The sequence below is a fragment of the Convolutriloba macropyga genome, chromosome 6 (genome assembly GCF_964194025.1).
Source record: "Convolutriloba macropyga chromosome 6, txConMacr16.3, whole genome shotgun sequence".
NCBI classification, from domain to species: Eukaryota; Metazoa; Xenacoelomorpha; order Acoela; family Convolutidae; genus Convolutriloba; species Convolutriloba macropyga.
In genome coordinates this window covers 41,727,044-41,748,780 of record NC_134473.1, presented here as the reverse complement: position 1 = coordinate 41,748,780, position 21,737 = coordinate 41,727,044, and the positions used below count along the sequence as shown (strand labels likewise).

Genomic DNA, 21,737 nt, shown 5'->3' with positions numbered 1-21,737 from the left:
GTCTCTCCGCAAGTGAGAAATGAAACATTACGATCATAGCACATTTCATCAAAAAACAAACATCCAGGAAGGCATTGAACGTTCTACGATGTCGCAGCAAAAATGAGATGAATAAAAAATGAAAAAAAAAATCGACAGAACGTTTGAATCAGATCAGTGTTACAACTGCAAACCAAACAAACTTAAATTTTCAACAAGAAAAACGACATTAATCCAAAACATTGGATTTCTCTGTCATTATCACAATTTTAATTACGCAAGCTTTTCTCTGTGATTATTATCACAATTTGAACTACACAAGCTATCGTTGCCTCAACGCAAGTGAAAAATTTGGGTTGCAAGTGAGAAAATTTGCTTTTCCAATGAATGCATACCAAATTATCTAATTTCTTCCCAAGAAACACGAATTTGTGCCCATTTTGGTTTTAAATAATATTTCGATGCTTATGCTGGAAATGTTTTGGCTAATTTAATTTATCACGAATTTTTTAAAAATAATATTAGACCAAATAACTCAAAGAGCGTTTAGCATTTTGTAAAGACGTTTTTTCACAATAAGAGAACGCGTAGACAACAATTTCAATGTCTTGGGCCTTTTTCGTTCAACAGCATTTCATTCTATTGATTTTGCTTTTTTAGCAAATCGACGCCCTGAAATTGAATCCAGTATTTTAATGAAACATCATATGTTAGCCGGCTCTCTCAGTAAATAGTCTGCACATTTCACACTTTTACACATGAAACGGAATTCTTCCAGAGATGCAGCGCCAAGAAAACTTTAAAGTTAACTTTATGAATCAACCTGGAGGTCTATGTTTTAAATACTTTTCTTCAGTAATGAGAAAATTGACATTTGCATCTCTGAAACGCATTTTAATGTCTCACTTATAGGGCATTGAATTAAAAAAAGATAATAAAATTGACAAAGATTTCATTTCTCTGACTACTAGAACACTTTGTTCGTAACACATTACGGTGAGCTTGCTCTCCATATCCTGCGATCTTTTCGGAAAAGAATCCGATTAAATGTAGGAAACTAGAATCGGGCGAATAATTCTCAAACAACAGCAGTTCAGTTCTATTGTAGCTTGCTTTAAATTCTCTAAGGGGCCTTAAATGTTGTTAGAGCTTATCATTCGATTAGAACAATGATTTAAACTAAAAACCAGAGACCAGTTGGGGAACGTTTTATCTGATGTATCTTTGTAAACTTCCGCCAATTGAACTCTTCAAATTCTGAATGAGATCAAATTGGACCAAATAAACCTCAAGAAGTTAACGACAAAAAATGTGATCGAAATTTTATTCGATCCAGATGAAATTGGTCTCAACGCAACCACGCAATAATACAAACAAGGCGGATCGAGCGAGTCTGTGCGTAGCGCAGAATGTTCCAAAATACCTATCAAATTTGCAAAAACAATCTTATCTGTCGGATAAACTGTTGTGCTATCAGAAAGGAACTTGTGGTATCCATCCGATATGTTTTGGAGAAAATTACTTGCACTGTTTGAAGCAAAAAAAGCCATCTTATTTAGGCAGACAAACTACATGTGGAATTTTGGGGGCAATTTTATTGGTAAAATTAATAATTTTGACACATTTAATTTAAGTTTGAAATGTAACTTTCTAAAGTCTTTAAAGTTTACTAATTTTTTGAAATCTCGCAAAAGTGTCATCAGTGAGATCTAAAAACTAAAAAAAATTGAGCTTTGGACTAACTTAAAGCCGCAATTTGCAGAAAATATTAAGTAATTTTTTCTAATTTTTTATGATTGCTGACAGTTTTTTCAATCTGCCACTACTTGTATCTAAAATTTAAAGAAATCAACTCTCTCGGACTAGATACCTCATTCTCACGGTCGCTATTACACACAAAAATCACAATATTACAAACACACGCAAACACAAATACAAACACCGACACCAAAAACAACATTTTGAAAAATTTATTTTGTCATCGGCTCTTTGCTCAAGTTTCATCACCGTACGTCTTTATTATTATTTTTCGAAAAATCAGTTGTCGACTTCATGAGGCAATTGTATCGGTAATAGTGAAACCAATAACAAATTGAAAATGAACTTTTTGAAGTTTTTCAGATCATTTTCTCATTTTTGATGTTTCATGAACAAAATGGGAGAAAAAAATTCTTGAAAAATTCTTTTTTTTTCATGTTTTCCGACAGTTTTTGCAATCTGCCGCTAATTGTGCCCAGCAATTGAAGGAACTAACTATCAGACTAGATATCTCTTTCCCCTCTCTCATACACATACATACCACACGCATTTCAAAAACCAGCACAGACAAATGTACACCCACAAAAACACACAAACACAAGCATTGCAACCAATTTTTTTCAAATACTCAATCTGGCACCTGGTCATCGAAAATCAATTGAGTCTAGATTCTTGTTTCTGGAAAACAAGGTGTGAGTTTTTCAGGCAACTATATCAGTAATAATAAAATTGACAGTAAAATTGAAATTAATATTTAGAAGTTTATCGAAATTTGTTGTCATTTTTGATGTTTGATGAGCATGATCGAAATTTTTATAATTCTCGCAGGCGGGTCACCATCAAAATTTAAGAATCACAACCTCAACCTTGTGTTTGTGATAATAATTTTGTGAAAAATCGCAATTTGGAAGCAAATAATTAGTAAGTTTTCTAATTTCTTAACGAAAATTTCTGACAGTTTTTGCATTCTGCGTCTAATTGTGTCTATATTTACAAGTTCGATGAAATCTTTCGTTAAGGGCTCTTATTAGGTGCCGTCAAGGATTGCCAGCTATCAGATAAATTTAGGTTTTGGCTTTTTCACTATTTTAAGAGTATTTTTAAAGAAATAGGAAATTTTAATTTTTTTTAAGTGAACTGAAAAGAAAAGAAAGTTAACTTTTCTTCATGACAAGTTTCGCCGTCAAAAATTACTTTGTTTTTCAATTTCCAAAAAATGACCAAGGACTGGAAATCATCAAAACGAAGAGCGAATCCATAACAGAGAAGTGAAAAATAAATTTCATTTAATTTTCAAAAAGCTATGAATAATTGCATTTTAAATTTTTCAACCTGACGATCCAGAAACTCTCCAAATATCAAATTAATCTTCATTTTAATATTCCAGAGGCGCTTAGTTTGAACAATCACATCTGAGAAAATAAACAATACAAAATAGGGTAAGAAAAGATTTCCATCGTTACTTTTCAGTAATGATTTTGATTGATTTAATGTTTATCTCATGAAACGGCTTTCTTACGTCTCCAAGCTTTTGAAAATACTGAATTGGGTAATTCCTCGAAATATTAAACATTATTCACAAAAAGAAAAACTAACGAAATTAGAATAGAATACAATTTTCTGATTTTAGTTTTTTATTTTCAAATTTGATTTTTGCTATTTTTGATTGCTCTAAATTGCCTGAAGTCCTCGATTACCAATCAATTTTTTTCCGATAAAGCAAAAGATTATTCAAAAAATATTCTGTAACCAGCAGAATACATAGAAACAGTCCAGGGGCTTTTTTTAAAGTTTGGGAAAACAAACAAAGTTTTTTTTGCGGAAATTTTTGGTCAAATAGTTCAAATTGTTAATTTTTTGCTGAGCGATAAAACCACTCAGAAATTCAATATTATTTAGAGCAAAAAAACATTGAATGCCTTAATTTTGATACCATAACGTGAGCTATCATAACAAATTTTTTGCTTTCACTTGTTTTCAAACCGCTAAGAATCTGTTGCTCAAACAGGGGTCTATATATTATAACGAAACTTGAATGTGATTCCTTTCAATTTATGCATTTCTCGGAAAACACTGAATTAACGCTTAAGAGGTAAATTGCGCCCTGATAATGATTGTATTGATTTTCATTCGTCTGAGCCAACTCGGCTTAGTGATTAATGCATTGATGAAGTTTCATCAGGTATCAAGATATTAACATTCATCATTAAAATCTGAAGAATTAGAAGCAGCGAAAATTTATTCAACAAATTTTACAGGGACAACTCAAATTTTAGCCATACTTCAAACCGTACCATGATGCCTTGATGTGAACAATCGCTTATGTGAATGCATTTCATTTATAATAAGGAGATGCGGCAAGGATCTAAAAACTATAAAATAAGAATCAGAGAAAATTGCCAATTAAAAATATGTTGCACAGTAAGCACACTTGCAAAACGTTCTTCAGACAAATCTGCTTTTAAAATCCAATTTACACTTTGCTCGTTTCTTTGAACATTGAACCTTTAAATATTGTTTCAAACGAAATTTGAACGGTCTATGCTCCCAACCACAAAAGACAAATTTTTCCATTCAAGTCACATTTTTGAGACACAATGTTCTTTTGATGTTGCTCGTCTTTTGCAGTTGAATTTACAAAAGAGTCTATAGCACTTTTGAAGGAATTTGCAATTGATGCGTGATTAGTTGAACCTCAAAAAGTGCAATTTACATTAGGTAAAGAATTGAAAATAGTCGGGCGTGAACAAACAAATCACTGACTTCGAGGCCGTTATAGCTTCCTGACTTGAATTAATTAATGGCTTAAGCGCGTAGGGTTTGAGACAAACACCTCCTTGCCATAATAAAGTGCGCAATGAAGCATATACCAATGGTATATAACAAGTAAGCATATAAATTGCCACTCGTCGTTAACGTTTTAAGACTTCAGCCCTCGTAAACGTCAAATATTTACTTTAAACCAACACGTCAAGCAACTTTTTTTTACCCCTATATCCATAAATCCTACTTCTTTCGCTCATTTTTTACAATTTGGAGGGGGTGGGATGGTGTTAAATTTGATCTTGAGAAAGATTTTTCTGTCGACTAATTGATTCCAGCCAATTGATATCGAATATACTTACATACCCCCCTGCGATGTTTTTCACATTTTTGATTTTTCCTTGGAAATATTAAAATATTCTCCCTTTTTAAAATTTCTGATATTTTTAGAAATTACTACTAGATCCTGAGAGCTACAAAATAGTGTTTTTCACATATTAATATTTCCTTCGAAATATTAAAATATTCTCCCTTTTTTAAAATTTCTGATATTTTTTTAGAAATGAATACTAAATCCTGAGAGCTACAAAATAGTGTTTTTCTCTTATTGTTTCAGCTTGAGAAATATGAACAGAAAAACACTGAATAAGGAATTCAAGTTGCCGCACATAATATAATAATCTCTCTCTAAAATGCTCGGGCAGCAACTTCTGGATTTAAATCATAGTTAAGTTCACGGAAAAACAAAAATATCCAATTTAATGAAACATAATTATAAAAAATGGCTAAATTTGGTTAAATATCATTTAAACTAGTGAAAAGCCCAAGAAGTTTTTAAATTCAAAGCTGTCATAGAAAGCAAAAGTAAGATAACCCTGTTTAAGGTAACAAAAATTGATGTTTCAGCAGTTTTTCGATCTGCACTTAAGGTAAATTTTTACAAAATGCGGTTAAAAAAGCGTATTTGCTGCCATTTTTCTTTCTGAAAAAGCCAAATTTTTAAATTCCAGCCAACATTTTTGCAAGTCAGATCAAGAAGTTTAAAAAATCTTCCTACATTTCTTAAGATAAAACCAATAGAACAACTATTTAATTTTTAACATCTTTTCGCAAAATATAACAAAATTACGGAAAAATTATGAAAAGATGAAATTATGGAAAAAGTGAACAAAAACAATCTTGAAAAGATTATGAAAAGATTATGAACAAAAACAATCTTGAAAAAAAATTATGAAAAGATGAAATTATGGAAAAAGTGAACAAAAACAATCGAAATAAGCCTAATGTGAACAAAACTTTAGACCTCGATAACTCTTCGATATAAAAACATAAACCGACAAATGTCGGAAGAATTGCTCTTGAACGACAGGCGAGGCAATTTAATTCAGGGGCTTTAGCCTAGATCAAATTATGGGTGCAAAAAAATTTTTCCTCCGCCGGGATTCGAACCACTGCCCTCCCGATCCACAGCCACAACTTCTAACCACTGAGCTACAGAGCACATACCTCACTTATTCCGCAACCGAATTTATATTAGCTTTACTTCAGAGCAATAGAGATCACTCAAAAATGAAGAACGAAAGCGTGAAAAAGTCACTTGAGAAGTCAAAGAATGTTCTAGAAGAAAAGCGCAAAACTGTCAAGCGAAAAATTTGCATAAAAAAAAGACACACACGTTTACTATAATTGCTATGAACTGCGTTCAAGAGCAACTAAAAATCAGGAAAATTCTTTTTAAGTACCTATTCTACTCAAGATGAGCTTTTTTAACAATACTTATGTCTTTCTACGTCAAATATATCGATCGGCGAAAATTGACTGAACAAAAAAGTTCAGCATATAGTTCCTTCTCATGACTAGGTGGGGTTGGAACAAATAGATGTTTTTACCCTAATTAGCTGATACGTACTTGAAATACATTATTCATACAACAGACACGTTTGACTACTTTGTACTGTTTATGTCATCAGTCTCTGCATCATTTCTGGATCAATGAAAGGTGTCAGAAATGTCCATTGTTTGAAAATGACACAAGGCATCTGTGTCTTTTCCTCAAAAAGGTCAACTGTTACTTATTTTAGAGGCATGCATTATTTTGGTGACCGGCCTCCAAATTATGCTAATTATCTGACATTTCAGGGCTAAAAACTGCAAAGCGTAAAGGACAGATTTTCTGCCGCTGACATGAAACATCATTTTATAATTATATACAGGAAAGATCGAGTTGCTTCAAATATCCGAAACCACAAATCAAATGACGGTGACATCAAATCAATCAAGTGATTTATGGGCGATGAAATAAATGAGCATGAAAGCATAAAACTCTTGAATCAGCTTTCAAGCATAAAATAGATCACTTATGTCTAAACCCAAAAATTTTTCGTAGCTTAAACCTAAAAATTATTATGCTAATAGCACAGAATTGCGTGGCGAGTATTGGTGATGGTTGGAGGTAGTGAAAGGAAAGCCTGTCGATGGTATTAAATATGCGTTGTATGCATCTAAGTAGAGGTATGTAACTTGACAAGAGGAGGGACGCAACGTAAGAGGGGTTGGATAATTACACAGGTAATGGGGGAGTAGGGGACAGAGGGGATGTGATAGGTTTGCATTGTTAATTGGATCTAGAAAAAGAGCAAGGGGCGTTCAATTAGCGATCAGAATCAATGCTATTCTGTCAGTCTGTCAGCACACAGCAAGACATAGCAAGCGAGAGAGAGAGAGAGAGAGAGAGAGAAATAAGGAACATCTTTACTGTGATTGTACCACCCACTTTTGCCGTTAAAATGCCTGCTGTCGTAACTACCATTTGAATGCCTGCTTTCCCTTCCCCTAATTTCTATCTAGTGCTACTTCCCTCCCCCACTTCCGTGAACTACCCTGCCCGTGGTCCATTGCTGTGTCTGTCTGTCTTTATGTTCTTGTGTTGCCTTGCCTTGTCTTACCTGTCTTGGAACATTCCTCTCTTATAAGCAGCCACTTGAGCTTGTCAAGGTTGCCATATTTAGCATTCAGAAGCATCCAACAACACATGCAAAAAGGGCTCAAGTGCCGTAAAAATCTTAACAAAAAAGTTCTTAAGTACGAAAGGCGGCCTTGCCTAAACATAAAGGATGTCCCGGGCAGCTCAAAAGGTATATTTGCAAAAAGAACAAACTCTTACTGTCAAGCGAAATTTAGAAAGCTGGCCAATTTTCAGTTCATGCCAAACTTGACAAAAGGCAAGTTGCAGATATTGTCAGCAAATGGGCGCGTTCACAATGTAGATATATTTTAACAAATTTAACGGCACTTAATTTCAAAGCGATTATGGAAGTTGCTATCTCTACGTTAAGTCTCATAGTTACTTTCTCATTTTACGAGAAAGTAACTATGAGAAAGTTTTTATCATAAATTTAAGGATACATTTTTGGTTAATAATGATGATATAGTGAAATACATGGGATTTCTGTGAAAAAAAATGAGCTCTCAATTCCTTCTAGTTTCCGAGTTATCGCAGTTTTTTCAAAATTTTTAAATTTTTCCCGCTAAAATTGCTTCTGAAAAACTTAAAAATTTAAACCGAAAAATTTTGGAGGCCTATTTTATGCCTCCAGTAGGTTTAACGGGGTTTGATTAGGCTGCTGTTAAATTGTGACGACTGTAGCAAAAATATTTTATAAGTTTTTGATTTTTTTGAAGTCCATTTCGTTAATAACGATGATTTAGTGAAATACATCTTTGAATAATGTTTCTAGAAAATTCCTAAAAAAGACGCCCTGGATAAATGCTATCAGACATCTGCTTTGGGGATGGGATTTCTGTGAAAAAATATGAGCTCTCAATTCCTTCTGGTTTCCGAGTTATCGCAATTTTTCAAAATTTTTTGAATTTTTCCGGCTAAAATTGCTTCTGAAAAACTTAATAAACATTTTTTTAAACCGAAAAATTTTGGAGGCCTGATTTATGCCTCCAGTAGGTTTAACGAGTTTTGAGCTTTAATTAGGCTGCTGTTGATTTTTGTCGAATGTAGCAAAAATATTTTAAAATTTTTAAAATTTTTTTTTCCATTTCTTCATTTTTCTGTTTTTGTTATCATAGGAACTTCTTTGTTGAAATAGTCCTACTGCCTAGTTTACAGAGTCTCTAAGGGCAGGGCGTGTGGGTTTAAATACCCCGTTGCCTGTCCACTTTGATCATGTTTGTACGAGTCAATATTTACGTTTATTTTTGTACTTGCTGTTACTTATTTGGTACTTGATCAAAGAAATAAATTCTTTCTTTCTTTCTTTCTTACGAGCTTTAAAAGCAGGTAATGTATGCTTTCGAGCAACTTTAGTTTCTGCAGATTATCAGTTTCGAAATATGTTTTTCTGCTGACCATTATTATACTACACTAGTGATCGAAAAGAGAGGTTATCATTAGGTCGTTTCTATGATTTTTTATCTAGGTCAGGAACCTTCAAACAGATGTTTCTTTCGTTTTCGACTTAATATGCATTCAAAATCAGTTTCTAGAAAAGCGTGTATCAAAAATTTGAACAGGCTGGCTAGAAGTTATAGCGTTTTAGAGGAATTGTTTACAACAAATAATACAGAAGCAGTTGCTTCAGTGTGAAGAATGAGGCAATTGCGAACAAGATTCTATGGCTACAGATAATCTCCACTCAAGAAGGAAGAGAAAGTTAGGAGGTGAAAGGCCTCCCAAGTTAATCAAGCACTTCATTGAGACCATATTTCTCAACTACCGTAAACCTAATGATATACAAAGACCCAAACTGAGCTTTTGAGGCTACAAAAATCCGTATTTATCATATTTCAACATCTTCCGAAGATTAATACACATTTTTATGCATTCAACTTTGTCAATGTCCATTTTTAGCAGAACAATTCTGAGACATTGAGACCCGGATTGAGGTTAATTGGCTAAGAAAACATCGGATTATCATTTATTTGCCATATTCCAAATTTTCCCAATTACTTATGTAAATTCTGCCCACTGCATACATTTCCATCTTCTTAACTGTATACATTGTTCATGCGATAAAATAGAAAACCATCAAGGAACATCATAGTTGTGGCATTTTTATTTCTGGACCGTATAGCCTCCAGATTCTGTTTTTGGTTTCAGAGACGTGATCTAATTCAATTGAAAGATTTGCATCAGTATTTGATGTAAAAACAAAAATAAGTGGCCGATTTTCTGTTTTTTTCTGAACATTTTTTACATCAGCTACTCAGTCAGGGAAATAAAAAAATTTTCAGCTAATCAGTTTCAGCTAATTTCCGCCAAACCAAAAAAGCTTCCAAAAATGTTGCGTACAAAATTAGAAAACAATCTTACAAATTAAGAAGCTGCTGGCTTGCTTTAGAGCAATCATTTCACGGTTCATTTCTTTCATAACAGTAGAAAAATTGTTACCTCTAATGACATGCAAACCTGAAAGCTAGAACAAGAAAGACGGTTACTCGGTTATGATTAAACTAGAAGAAAAGTAGTGTGCCTTCATATGAAAAATACTGTGTTATAACTGTTTCCCTTGGAAAATTAATTACCTCAAATACCTTTTACTGTCGTTCACTTTCATTTCCTGTCAAAGACAGAGGGGGTAATCAAGAAGAGGGCAAGATCTAACATTTCAACCAAAACGTACAATTTGAAATATCCCCGATTACTTGCTAGCGCACGCAACCGATAATAGGTCAAAAAATTAAAACCAATGCAAAAAGAATCATCTTTCAGTTATACTCCGATCCCAAAAATTGTAGATTGATCAATCGCTAATTGCAGTAATAAAGCCTGACTTAAAGCACGGGGTCACAAAGGACGGGTCAAATATTGACCTACAACATAAACCGACTCCAACATAAGTCAGACAGCTCTCAAACAACTTTCATGGGTCTGACTTCGGTTGTTGATAGCAAAAACTGGTGTCATTGAGTCGGGCAGAAAAGTGCGGAGGTGATGTGATTCAATGTTAACAAACGTGTCTTTTGCACATGAACTCAGAAGTTTTACTGAACTGTTATTGGGATCTATTAACTGTCCAACAACACTGCGCCGCAACTTAATATCCTAGAGCGTGAACAGAGAACACAATTTTTCTCTTGTCGAAAAGTCCATCCAGTCAGCCAAAAAAAAGATTAAGCAAAAATAGCAAAAGAAGGAAATCTGGGCACAAATAATAGCTAAAAATTTTGTTTGCGATCAATTAAGCACATCCTCTGAATAAAAGATCCAAATGCGATTTTTGCCGGGCATTGTAAGACAATTGCCATAACCTAGTCAAGTGCAATTTAACATCCTGCACTCAGACCAAATTTGTCTGACCTGTACTCCTTGTGTCAAGGTACTAGCCTCATTTTTCAAATGTGCACATTATTCTCAGAACATCTTCAAACAATCAAGTCTCTAATATCATTTGTTTCGGAGCACACAAATAGGGTATCTCCAGTTTGATGTCTCATGCCTAGAGTACTTTAGAGGACCTTAAGCAAAAAAACAGAATTGTAGAAAAAATGTTCCGATTTGAAAACAGCCAGCTTTAATATCCTATTCCTTGCGTCAAAGACAGCTTGCAGATCAGTTCTTAACATTTTATTGAAAATGTTGGAACAACAAGCTATGAATACATTTTGACATCTAAAAGCAACAAGGAAGCTCGTTATTGTGCGTTCGCACATCATGTTTCGACCCGAGCTCATCTACATTTTTTACTTAATTGTCAACCAAATGAAGAGATAACAAAAATAGATGTTTGAGTTTAAAACAGTCGTTACACAACCTATCTACTAAATGAATTACATAATGCCACGCCTCATTAGAGCGCCAACAAGATCTGACATTAAAGAGACTACGAGACAGAAAAAAGAAACAACAAAATTAGCAAAAACAAAACTTTCACGGCAAAAACTGAATATCTAATTTAAAAGCACCTAATAACAACGTCAAAATGCAGTCAGATCAAAACCTTAAAAACTCAAGTTTACTTTCTCCTGACTATACAGTAGATGGACAGTTTTCTTAATGAGACTAGGTAACAAGTCGACAAAGCGAACGAACAATGAGGGGAAATTTAAAAATTAATCAACATTTTTTAAATTAAGAAATTTCAAACGTCTCAAAAATCATTAGCTGTTAACTAAATAACCCTTGATGAATTACTAAAAAATCCTTACAAAACGCAAAGGACCTGTCTTTGATTAGACTAAGCCTTAGAAACGAACTAAAGAGAAACTCAAAAAATTACAAACTATTTGCGAAAACACAAACTATAGCCACCATTTAAATCATTAGCTATTATCTGAATATTATCTAATTTTAATTCAATTGTTAATTCTACTAATTCAGCTGAAGGATTTACACTGACAGATTAAATAAGTTTACATGGGCCACATTTGAAAACCATTGGGATTGTTCTGAAAGACGAGAAAAAGAACACAAAAAATGACCACTCAAAAAACGTTCATAAAAACGCGTATTGTCCATCAAAAAAAACATCAGTGACAAAAAATATGAGGATATGTTACTTTTTGAAAAACAAAAAATTGGATGGGACCTCTCATTGATGAAAAAAGTTACAATTTGACGAAAAGAACAAAAACTGAAAAAATTGAAATATATTTGAAAATGTATATTATAAACTTTAAGACTATTCGCTAAAGTGACTGCTTTGGGTAACACATTCATTCAATCCTCAATTACAAGCGTATGAGACGAGTCAGCTATTTACGGCTACCTAAAAAACTTTTTAAAAATCAAAAAGATGTTGTCACTAAAAACTTTTCTATTTAATTATTTTTTTTACTGGAATGAGATTCGTTTTTTCTATCAATATAACTTCAGAAAATCGACAAAGATGAACAGATACATTAGAACCATGAAATTTTTAAGAAAACTCGTAGTATCAACGCCATTATATTCATTAGCTTTCATCGGAAGCCAGTAAACACGCTAAATTATGCCTCCATGGTAAAACAAGTTTGTTTGCCATTCATATTTCATCAATCAGACCCTACAACAAGTTAATGAATATGAAAACAACAAAAAAGACAGGCAAAATCAAAAATTCAATAGAGAAGTGCCAAAAGAAAGTTGATCTACCATCCGTTGATCTTCCCTAAACCAATGGGAACTAACAGTAATAGGATAATGTGATAAGATTTAAAAAGGATCCAAAAATAAGAAAAAGTACCCGGAAGTGTAACAAAAGTTATGAAAACTCGTGACATTGAAGTTTTAAAACTAACAGGTAGAAGATAAAACCGCTAATCAGATTAACTTTGGCTGCAGTAGAAAGGAAAGGGTTCCTGTCACTACTGAGACTGACTAACAATTCAAGAAAAAAGAAGTTTAGGATCTGTTAGTGTTCAAAAAAAAATTTCAAAATATTTTTGAAGTCTTCACAGCCAATAAACTCAAACGCTTTCAACGGAGGTCAATAACTACGCTCAGAAATAAACCGATGGGAAAAACAGAGTGTTTGTCATGAAAAGATAATCAATAGACATCACAATTAGTCTTATGACTATGAAAACAACTAAAAAACAGGCAAAAACCAAAATTCAATAGCAAAGTGCGAGCAGAAAATGTCGAAGACAATTAAACAATAAGCTTTTCTCTGACAACCTTATCTGTGATCCAATGAAGGTCTTCTTTAAGCCAATGGGAGCTATCAATAATTGTACAATGTAATAAGATTTTAAAAGTAACCAATAATACAAAAATATCCGAAATATTACAAAAATATCCGAGTGTTTGTTTTACAATCAATTTTCATCAATCAGACCCTAAAACAAGTTATTGAATATGAAAACAACGAAGAAAAAAGACAAAAACCAAAAATTCAATAGAGAATTGCCTGAAGAAAGTGTCGAAGCAATTTAAATCATAAGCTCTTCTCTGAAAACTTTAGCTATGATCCGTTGAACATCTTCCCTAAACCAATTGGAACTATCAGTAATAGGATTATCTATGCATGAAAAGATTTAAAAGGATCAAAAAATAAGAAAAAGTACCTGGAAGTGTAAAAAAGTGATTAAAACTCATGGCATTGAAGTTTTGAAACTAATAGGTAGAAGATAAAACCGCTAACCAGATTTATTTTGGCTGCAGTAGAAAGGAAAGGGTTCCTGTCAGTACTGAGACTGAATAACAATTCAAGAAAAAAGAAGTTTAGGATCTGTTAGTGTTCAAAAAAAATTTCGAAAAAATATTTTTGAAGTCTTCGCAGCCAATAAACTCAAACGCTTTCAACGCAGGTCAATAACTACGCTCAGAAATAAACCGATAGGAAAAACAGAATGTTTGTCATGAATAGATAATCAATAAGACATCACAATTAGTCTTATGACTATGAAAACAACTAAAAAACAGGCAAAAACCAAAATTCAGTAGCAAAGTACGAGCAGAAAATGTCGAAGACAATTAAACCATTAGCTTTTCTCTGAAAACTTTGTCTGTGATATCTGTGATTGCAGTCATATAAGATGAAACCGCTAATGAGATTATTCTTGTTGCAGTAGAAGGCAAGTGGGTCCTGTCTATACTGAGACTGATTAACATTTTAAGAAAAAAGTTTAAGATTGGTTAATGTTCAAAAAAATTTTGAAAAATTATCGTAAAATTCCTAACAGCCATTAAATTCAATAGTTTTCAACGGAAGTCAATAAAAACCAAAAAATTCAGTAGAAAAGTGCGAGAAGAAAATGTCGAAGCCAATTAAACCATAACCTTTTTTCTGACAACTTTGTGTGATCCAGTGAACGTCTTCTTAAAGCCAATGGCAGCTATCGATATTTGGCTAATTTGATGAGATTTCAAAAGTAACCAATAACACGAAAATATCCACAAGTTTTAAAAATCTTTTGTCATTGAAGTCATAAAACCAAAAGTTAGAATATAAAACCGCTAGCAAGATTAATTTTGGTTGCAATAGGAGGGAGGAGGGTGCTGTCATCACTGAGATTGACTTACAGTTGACGATAATAAGTTTATGATTGGTTGATGTCAAAAAAAAATTTTCGAAAAATTATTTTTAACGTCTTAACAACCATGAGCTGTTAACTCAATGCACTAGATATGGTCACCTAATGTTCATTATGGAATATATTGAAGTTAATCAGTTCATACCATAGGACTCCAAAAAATTAGTAAAACCTCAAAAAGAAATTCAAAATTTCATTTAAAATTACGAAAACTCAGATTCGAAGCCAAAAAAAACATGGGCAATTCCTTGAAAACGATTTTCTTTTCTTCATTGGGCTTAATTTGACTGTAAAAGAGATTTGTCATTAACGGAATCACGATATGAAAAGTGAATTATCTCTAGGTGACTTAAAAAAGCAAAAAAAGTAGACAAGTTTTATAAAAAATAGAGCTCTCAATTAGAAATCAATTTTTTTTATAGTGAACTTCCCTATAAGACTAGAACAAGTCTTTTTTATTGCCTTTAGTCTATAAGGAACGCAAAATTGGTTCAGTTTTTGGCGTAAAATTTAATTTTGAAATACCATTTTTATAGAAAATATCTTAATTTGAAGAAAAATTACACTAAGAGTGAACAAATATCCCGTGTTCACACAAAATTTGAATCCTCGATAACTCCTCAAAAAAAAACGAAAATCAGAAGAATCTTTTTAATTTTGAATTCTACGCTGGACCAGCTTTTTAATGATACCACTCACATTTCTCTACGATGAATATATCGATCGGTCAAAATTGTCTGAACAAAAAAAACCCATTTGAGTATATAGTTCCTCCCCCCACAAGTGGGGTCGGAACAAAAATAAAGGAAGTATCAATTGATTTGTTCTTACAAGAGAACAATACAGAAAAATTGAGAAATTTAAGATTCTTAAGAAATAAAGAGTAAAATAATGAACTATACTGAACGTATGGGAACTATTGAAGCATATACAAAAGATATTACTATGCCAGCGCATACCTAATCAAACAATCGGATCTTATTTCTTTTCTTTTCTGGGCTCTTCGTTTCAGTGGCTAGATCCATATTGCTTTACGGTTCTGAAGATTGGGATCACTTTTTTTTGTTCTTTCAATTTTAGCCGACCGAAAATTTCAGGTAGTCGGAGTGATACTGTTAGACAACCATTGAAGCGTAGAGTTTTCCAATTGAAGGATTTTTTATTATCAGTTTTGTAAGATATTTTCCCAAGTTTAAAACTTCAACGCATTTGTCGACTACTTCACGTAAATTTTTCCTACCCAAAAAATATTTGAGAGAACAAGTGGACAACAAAACGATTATCAAGGGTAGTTCTGACCTTTATCCCATACAGTAAGTTCAGATGCCCACTTTTGCGGCACGTTTTTGTATTGACAATTTCTTTTGTTTGTCAAACTGTTTTGTTTATTTTTTCAGGCATTGAGCTTCTAAATAAGGCCTTTCTGAGCTGTTTAGAGCTGCTTACATATAATTGTGTTTTGCATCTTCTCGGTCATCCACTGGTTAATTTCTTGGCACGTCACAAACTTCATCCCCCCGAAATGGGCAGACGACTTGACTAGAACATTCAGCTCAATCGATTAATTTTTTAACGAAAAATATAAACCGACTAACGTCGGAGGAATTGCTCTCGAATGACAGGCAGGGCAATTTAATTTATAGGGGGGTACCTTAGAAGTTTTTTATGGTTTCAAAAGGGGAGCTGCTCAGAAAACTACAGGAAAAACGGCAAAATTTTTTTTTCGAGGGGGCGGGTTGGTTATAAAATTGTTTTAGTATTCAATTTATTAAAAAAATCGTTTTGCAATGAAATTGTTATTAAAAAAATAAACATGATTATATTGAATTATAGAATTTTGTTCGAAAACAAAACAAAACAGTGATAATTTACGGATCTATTCTGTTTCAGCCAAAAGCTTGGTGGGCATATAACCTTCATGACACCCAGGTGCAAGCTATTTTTCATAGTAACAACGCTTCATAGCAACAATTGTAATTGAAGGTATACCCACAGCAAAAAAGAAAAAAAATCCTTATAGAAACAAGACTTTGTAAGAGAAAAAACTAGAAAAGAAAACAATTTTCTTAATGTTTTCACGGGCTCCTCTTTTAGTACGGGCTTCTTTCTTGGTACCCAAATTAAGTTTTAACTATTCTGTTGGTTAACAAATTTCCACTATTAAAAAGATAAAAATGTATGAAAAACAAAGGAATCAAAAATTTAATTTAAGTTGTCTAATTTTATTTGCCAAAAGTAGTCACAAAATGAACAGCCGTGACAATCTTTATGTACAAGAAAAAAATAAAGAAAACAAATTTTGAATAGAAAGAGAAAAGACCAAGCAATGCCAAAACAATTTGTATATTTTTGAGCGGCTTTTCTGGCCACCTGATAAAATACTTTGCGAGCCAATTGCGGCTTTAGATGACGAACTATTTCATTCAACAAAAAGTATCGGAACATTATTATATCTCTCATGAGTTAAAAGATTATTTTTTTGAAAACTTCATTTTGTGGAAATCTGTGGACACTAAAGTTGAACGGAAATCCTAATTCCAGAAACCTATGCTCAACCCAAAATTGCTTTGATTGAAATTGACAAAGGTTATTTGAGAATCGAACATTAGGAAACATAATTTCATGAGAAAAAAGGAAGAAGTTTGTTTTTCTTCAACTCTTTATTCGGTGTCAGGACAATTTACCCAATTCCATTTTACCCAATGCCATTATACCCAATGCCATTTTACCCAACCTGCCATTTTACCCAATTCCAATTTACCCAATGCCAACTTACCCAATTTACCTCATTGCTAAATTAACCAGAACGACTATTTAGCCGACTAGAAAATAAATGGCCCGTGGGACTTGATATGAAACTATCACAACCGAACATGGAATTAGCGGACTATATAATTAAATGGCCCGTGGGACTTGATATGAAACTATCACAACCGAACATGGGATCATATTGTCTACAAATGTTTTAAATCATCCTTCTAATAGCGACTGCTAATTTGTAATCGGATAATTGAACGAAAAGATCAAAGAGCATTGGGTAAGTTGGTATTGGGTAAAATGGCATTGGGTAAAATGGCAGGTTGGGTAAAATGGCGTAGGGTAAAATGACATTGGGTAAAATGGAATTGGGTAAATTGTCATGTAACCCTTTATTCTGTTCATTAATCCCGATGCTTTAGATAAAAGTATAAGCTCTCCTCTGGCGTCAAAACAAATTTGAAGACATCACAAGCAAAAATTTGCGTTCAAAAATTCGACTTTTTTTTAGAAAATTTTGCATGGAAATGTAGAAAACTAGATTTTCCTTGCATATTTTGCGGAAGTTTACGCTATGCATTGTACAGCGTCCTAATTAGGTATATGCATTTAATATGACATCAAAGTAACAGATTTGTTTCTTTTGGAGGTACTTCAAAACGTAACAACAGAAAAGGCAACCACTCGAGGAAATAAACGAAAAAAAATCTCCTTTTCAACCTCCATCACTACAAAATTAGAACAACTTCGAAGCTCTAGTGGTTTAAATAATCATATATTTTTCAGCAATCCGATTTAACAAAGTTTAACAGTTTTCATAGGACTCCAAGAATACACGGCGTGATTTAAATAATATACACAAGAAAGTCCGTAGTTCAGTTGGAACAATAAAAAAAATAAATTGAAACTATCAGGTAAGTAAATTTCAATTTATCAGTGAAAAATGTAAAATTTTGTTCTGTTTTGGTTGAAAAGAGTGTTGGTGTGGAGGAATGCCGGAATAGCTGCGAAAGAGACCTAAGTGCCAAAAAAATAATAAACATACAGAAATGGGTTGAAAAAGTTATCTGCGCTTCTTAACAAACTAAATACTTGCGTCTGTTAAAGAAACTTAAGTTTTTAAAGTGCAAAAACCTTTTGCTTGGTGAAATAAGGCGCGCGTGATAAAAATCTTTGCATCAAGCGAGAAAATTTAAATCAAAGTGGGTGTATCGATAACTTCTTGAGTTCCAAAGCATTCGACAGGGCAGAGGTTCGAACCAGTGATCTTCTGGTTGACAGTCAATGACACTTCGGCGATACCGCAGATGATTTGAAACAGCCAAAAAGCAAAAAGCCAATTAAAAACCCTAACGAAAGAGTGTTCTGAATAAAATAGAACACAAAAAACGACCGTCAGAAGGCGAAACAAAAAACATAGCTGGCAGATTGCCACAAAATAACCGCAATAACTTTGCAGATCTGCAGTCTCAAAAAGGTAGTAAAGGGAACAGACTCTTTTTCTTTAAAAGCTGTGATATTAGACGAATCTGTATAAATTAATGCTGCTTGTATTAAAAGCTCTCAAATAACCTTCAATTAGAGTGACACACATTCATATGACCTTATCTTTTTGACTTAAAGCTAGAAAAAGTCATATTCAAACTGAGGAAGGGATTTTTGAGGGTGAGGTAAGTCACGCGCGACCAAAAAATTCATCACGCGATTGAACAAAAAACTCATTCCACTGAGAGTTGAAAACGACGTCACGCACGTAATTCAGTTGAAATTGCATGAACGAATGAACAAAAAGCAGATTTGAAGTGGTTGTGACGTCATATGGTCGTAAATCTTGACGACGAGATAACAACATAGCAGGACAAGTCCTGACGTACAATTCACAAAATTTTCATTGACTTAACATAAAACTCGACCTGGAACGAACTATGCGTGAATTGGTAAAACCATTTCCAAAAGAATCGGACCAAAAAATTTAAAAAAAAAGAGAAAATCAATGTCAAAATGCCGTATGCGAACAAAAAAACCACTAGCGAGAAATGAAAATTTGGTTAAACAAAAAGCTAGGCCTAGAATGGACTATGAATGCATTGGGAAAACCATTTAGAAAAAAATCCGATCTAAAAAATTGAAAAAAACACAGTAAAAATAAGAGTGAAATTGCCGCATGTGAACAAAAAAACCACTAGTGAGAAAGCGAATTTTAGTTCAAACACAAAATTCTCACTCTGCTTTAAAATTAGAGCGACAAAATTTCACGCCGCAAAAAATTTCACACAGCTTTTTTGCTCCACTTCCCGTTTCGGCGTGACCAAAATCACTACTGCAATTTGACTTCAAAAAACATGAAAATGTGTGAACAGATCTTAAAAGATTGCGCCCCAATACAATTCAAATTTTTTGAATTGTAAAAAACAACGAGAAGGCCATAATAACCCCAGCTATAATTGTGCGGCTATTAAAAAACAAGACCACCGCAATTACGCTACGCTGAGCTTGCAGCTCTGCAGCCATAAACAGAGTCCTTGCCAATTACACAAAAACTGACAGCTCTAGTTTCTCTTGTTATTCGGTAACAATTTACTGAAAAAATTGTCAGTTGGATCTTGAGTCACATTATGTGGCACACATTGAATTAGTCGAGTATATAAATTTCATAGAAAAATATTGATCAGAAAAAAACAATTACTCACTTGTTTGCTACCGCTCGCGTAAGATTTGCCTGCTTTAGTTGGTTTATGAAAATTAGTCTGTGTTTGTTTCAGAGGACTCTTCTTTACAACTGATTGCTCTTGTTGAACTTTAACTTTCTGAAAAGTTGTTTAATATTGCAAAATATTTGACAATGCATGTGGTCTCTTAGATATGTTTAATGATATCAAAATGAAGGCAAAGGAAAATGTTATAAAGGTTGCACTGAGAAATTTTACTTTTCACTGATTATAAGCAAAAAGCTGTTGCTTTTCGGCATTTCATTTAAACGATTTAATTCATATTGTGTTACAACTACTTCGCGCGACAAAACAAAGACCTCGACATCGTTCATCTCAAGCAGATGACATTTGTTTTTTGTTTTTTTTTTAAAAAAAAGAGGATCGTTTTCGGTTTTTCTACAGCTAGAAGTATTTCTTCTCTTGAGTTTTTATTCTATGACTAAGTTTTTCATAGTTTGCTTTACGGGTATCCTCTAAGACACGAAAATTTAAAAGCTTCTAATGTTTTTCTGTGAAAGGGCTATGTTGTTACAAATGATGACATATGGTTTCAATTGAGATCTGTATAAGCGGACTTTTGATTTAAACTGTTTGAACTTTTATTTAAATGTAAGTATGATTAGCGCTTCTCGAAGATACACAAGTACAATCTAACTCAAATTTGTCACCATTTATTTTTTGAACAACAGCAGGAACAAAAAATCAACATCAACTCAGTCCAATCTTTTACACAAAAAAATACAACAATTTCATGTTAAACAAAATGAATAAGGCCTTCTTAAACAACGCATTATTTCTGCAAAAACCTCGCATAAAAATTATTTCAGATCAATGAGCTTTCATTGACCTGTCAGTCAAATCTAGGTTTTCATTGAATATATAAATCTATTCTAGAAAATATTATTTTTAACCAGGATACAGTTCTGGTGACATCACAAAATTGTACTTGACTGCGTATTATGCGATTAAGAGGTTATTAATCTAAAGTACGCGCGATCGAAATTTGAACATCAAAATTCCTCTTTTTCCACTAGTAGTGGCATCGCGGCCAAATTTTAAGACATTCTTTGTTTGATTTGAATAAAGCACCAAACATTCATCACAAATTCAAACATACTTGTTATCAATTCCTTTTCGGCTTTGCGCATTTTTATAGTGTACCTAAGGAAAAGAACAATCGGTCGACTAGCGCGTTTTGCGCTCTCTTGTTTAGTTATATCCTGGCTCATTCCATAACCAGGCTACAAGGAAGAAGGGGGAGCGAGGAAAGAAGGGGAAACTTCAAAGGAATCACATATGGCAACTCGACAAATTTCCCTTGCCAGATTAAACACTTTTCACTAACAACCAAATTGTATCAAATTAATTCTACTCTTATTACTTTTGAACAATGACTAAGTCATATTTCATTTTTGAACATTAAAGTTCAGAAGAACCAAAAAGAAACCGAACTATTCTCCAAACTTAGACAAAGCCACGCAAAATTACAATCAATCGAAAATCAGTTAAATCCAGGAAACTTTGAATTCGCGTGCTAAAGAACAGCTCAGTACATGTGATTACTGTTGCATACTTACCTCACCAGAAAATATAAATCTCGCATTTTTCGGGTCTATTCATAAACCACAAAGTGTTGGATACAAATGAAAACAAAACAAAGAAACAAGCATGTTCGGTAATGTAAGTGCGCAGCTATTGTTCCGTCCGCATATCATCACAATTTTGCTCAAAAAAATCGCAGTTGAATTTTCGGCTCCAAGAAGCATTATTTCAAAGTTTGTAAATTGATTAGTTTCTGATTAA

The 21,737-nt window shown here is 33.3% G+C and overlaps 2 protein-coding genes across 2 annotated transcripts in view; one reads left to right on the top strand and one right to left on the bottom strand.

Annotated features, from left to right (window-relative positions):
- LOC142341690 (armadillo-like helical domain-containing protein 3) overlaps positions 1–15,994 on the bottom strand; it is a 153,934-nt gene extending 137,940 nt beyond the window's left edge. The window contains exon 1 of the mRNA XM_075392842.1: positions 15,913–15,994. Within this exon, the coding sequence (XP_075248957.1) occupies positions 15,913–15,979 (67 nt within the window). The 5' untranslated portion in view covers positions 15,980–15,994. The remainder of the gene's footprint in view (positions 1–15,912) is intronic.
- LOC142341689 (trace amine-associated receptor 7c-like) overlaps positions 1–21,737 on the top strand; it is an 84,205-nt gene that overhangs the window by 19,140 nt on the left and 43,328 nt on the right. The gene's annotated exons all lie outside the window — the stretch shown is intronic.